General features: G+C 38.4%; 1 protein-coding gene across 1 annotated transcript; it reads right to left on the bottom strand.

Annotated features, from left to right (window-relative positions):
• Positions 1 to 1,822: 1,822 nt before the first annotated feature.
• Positions 1,823 to 3,176, bottom strand: LOC106755412 (universal stress protein PHOS32). The gene is made up of 4 exons (XM_014637563.2): positions 2,818 to 3,176; positions 2,594 to 2,703; positions 2,351 to 2,469; positions 1,823 to 2,063 (listed from the first exon to the last, which is right to left on the bottom strand). The coding sequence occupies exons 1-4, from the start codon at positions 2,987 to 2,989 to the stop codon at positions 1,988 to 1,990; spliced, it is 477 nt and encodes a 158-aa protein (XP_014493049.1). The 5' UTR covers positions 2,990 to 3,176; the 3' UTR covers positions 1,823 to 1,987.

Below are 3,176 nucleotides of genomic sequence, written 5' to 3'. Positions count from 1 at the left end.
TGTTGTTAACTTGGATAAACGGTGTTAAAATTGAGTGTGCGTGGCATCTAGACTTGGTTAAGGTGTCAGTTTATGGTGAGCTGAGTTGGTTTTCTAACATTTTTTTAATTAAATTTCATTGTTCCATTTTCTCAGTTCCATTTTCTCATATTAGGAGTCTTCCATTTTCTGTTCTGTATTCTCATTGCACTCCTTCATCCTATTCCCCTGAGCACAATGAAGCCATGAAAATTCCTTCTGCTTTTAATCCACTTCGAAAACCTCCCTTTGGTTTTAAGGTATATCCTCACCAGAGAAACAAAGCAGAAAAAAGAAAACATTAGAACCAGAACCAGTATGTCCATCTTCACCAGAATCACTCCGTTAGAATCTTCATCCTAACTCACGCATCACACCATCTTGCTCGACCTGCACTACACTAATCTACAAAAATAAAACCAATCACCGAGAAGCAAAATCAATTTCCAGCCCTACGCACAAGCTTGTATCCTACCTGCACTGAACCAACTCTCGCATCATACCATCATCCAACCTGTAAATCATCCAAGGCCATGAGAAGGCAAACGACGGCCCTGACTAGTGGAGGTGACACGATTTGAGAGTGGCGGTCTTGGTGGTGTTTGCGATGACGTTAGGCGACAGGATTCTAGGGCTTGAGGGCAATTCTGTGGTGGTGGCTCATGTCGGCGATGACTGGGCACATCACGAACGGCGGGGGCGCCTCCTCCTTGTGCGCAGAGAGGAGCCAGGAATGGTTAAATGTCGTGGCCGGTAGTGTTCGCCGGTGACGCCTTGGACGGAATGGGGATTCGTCATGGTGGCTGGATCAGTTGGATGGAGGCGAGAGTGGCTCGTGGCTGCTGGGCGGAGATGGGGGGCTTCTAGGGTTATTGGAGCGAGAGGGAGAAAGGGGGAAAACGTTGTGGCCGGCGAAGGTCGCCAGTGACTCTTTGGACGGACCGGGAGGGCCGTTGCAGTGGCGATTCCGGTTGACTGAGGCGGTGGTGCGCGTAGGTTCAAGAGGGGCTAACCCTTCGAGAGGGAGAGAAATCTCGAGCCTCTGTGTTTTCTCAAGGCTGAGAGAGTCAGAAATGAATTGAAGGGGTGGAATCCCTGATTTCGGAACATGGGGCTTAGTTGAAATGTAATTTGTTCCATCAATTATTTCCAATTAAATTTAATTAAAAAATTGTGAGAAAACAGTATAATAACTGACACCTCAGCCAAGCTTGGATGCCACGCACACTCAATTTTAACACCGTTTACCTAAGTTAACGACAAACCCTTAATTGATTGAATTTTGCAAAAATAGAGACTTAATTGAGACGTTTTAAAATATTGGGACCTAATTGAGAAAATCCAACCTAAATAGGAACAATCTAAATTATTAAACCAAATATAAAATTTGTATTCACGAATTGTGTATTATAATTGAATATAAAATAAAGATACATAATCAATGGTAAAAGTATACTAATTAGAATGAAAACAGTTATAAAAATCAATCTCTTTAAAGAGAATGACAGGGTAATGAGTGTTTAATAAGTCTGAAATAAAAACTGAAGGAGGTAGGGGGAGGGGGTGCAAGAAAATTATTGGAGGTGAAGAAAGAATCCCTAAACTCTTTAAAGATTAGTTGGTAAGTTATTGGTCCAACGTGATTTAATTTCAAGCCCAAGTTAAAACTTGTCAGTAACGCTCATATGAATAAATTATTAATTGAATTTCTTAATTATTCTTAAAAATGTATAAATTATCGACAGTTCGTGGATCTAAATAAAAGTTTATGTAAAAATAATAATTTTGAGTAGGCAGTGTAATATTAAAATTACAATATTAGAGTACTTCATATGTAAAACGTAATCATGATGAACAACTTCTAAGACGGTATACATGTAAAATTACATTATATAGTACAGTGAGAGTACAATGGATGTAAAAACATCATCAAAGGGGTAAATATTCTCCCAAATCCATCATCTGCATACTAATGCTCCTTCACAATGGTCACTGGACATGGAGCATGAGTCATCACAAAGTTGCTTACACTTCCCAGTATCATTCTGTATTTTTTACACCATTTTAGTCAAATAAATCATAATAATTAACAAATAAAAACCACATATTCTTAACACAACAACACAAACAAAAATATCCAAGACATATACAGATAAAGAGTGGTTTATGGTGAAAACTATAAGTCATGGGAAAAACTAGGAATGAAATTTTAGATAAATACTAAAACACAATTTTTTCTAGTATTTTTATTACCAGTTAAGGTTTGTGGAAAATTATAAAACTGAAAGTTTCTGTTTTTATATTTAAAAAAAATTAAAACAAGTGTAGGCACCTTTGGATTGTGCTGAGACCTCTGCTTCCCATGACCAAAGAGTCCAGCTTCAGATCTTCAATTGAATCCAAAAGTTTCTCTCTCACATCACCCCAGTACAATTTTACAACAACGTTAACCTACGAATCCGAAACTCACTCGTAAGCTCAAAAGCTCATGGTATAAAGTCTAAGTATCAACCCACGGTACACAAAAACTATATTAAAAGAGAGAACATCGAAAGAAAATAGAAAAATAAGAAACCTCTTTTTGTCTGGTGGCAGTGTCAAGCAAATCAAGGACCTCAGCATCACTTTGTACGCCGTAGTTCTTCAGAACCTCTGCCTCTCTGAACTCGCTTAAAGGAATAAGAGCTGCAGAGAGAACCAAACCATATCAAATCAGATCGTACGAAAACAGAGGAAAACAGAGGATTGGACATTCTCGGAAAAGACCCAATTGAAAAATGAAAAATAAATGGCACTCACGAGAACCAGATTTGACCCACAACTGGTTACGATCATCAGAGGAATCGTGGTTGACATGGATTATGTAAAAGGTGTGGCCTTTATCGGCCAAGTTTTCAATCGCCCATTTGAGAGCAACCTTGCTGCTCTTTGAGAAGTCCAATGCAACACCAATGTTTCTGTCCTTCACCATTTCATTCTTCCTTTCTTTCTCTGCTTTCTTGTTGTTAGTTTGAAGAGCAAAGATAAAGAATGAAGAATTTGATACTAATAATAAGAAAACGCTAAACAGAATAATGATTTTCCGCAAGAATATGATCCCTTTCCCTTTCAAAACGAACTGCAGGTTCTCACAGCCAAAATTATTCTATTAGCTTTTT

This window comes from Vigna radiata, unplaced genomic scaffold (assembly GCF_000741045.1).
Source record: "Vigna radiata var. radiata cultivar VC1973A unplaced genomic scaffold, Vradiata_ver6 scaffold_258, whole genome shotgun sequence".
NCBI classification, from domain to species: domain Eukaryota; kingdom Viridiplantae; phylum Streptophyta; class Magnoliopsida; order Fabales; family Fabaceae; genus Vigna; species Vigna radiata.
This window is presented reverse-complemented; position numbering and strand designations above follow the sequence as displayed.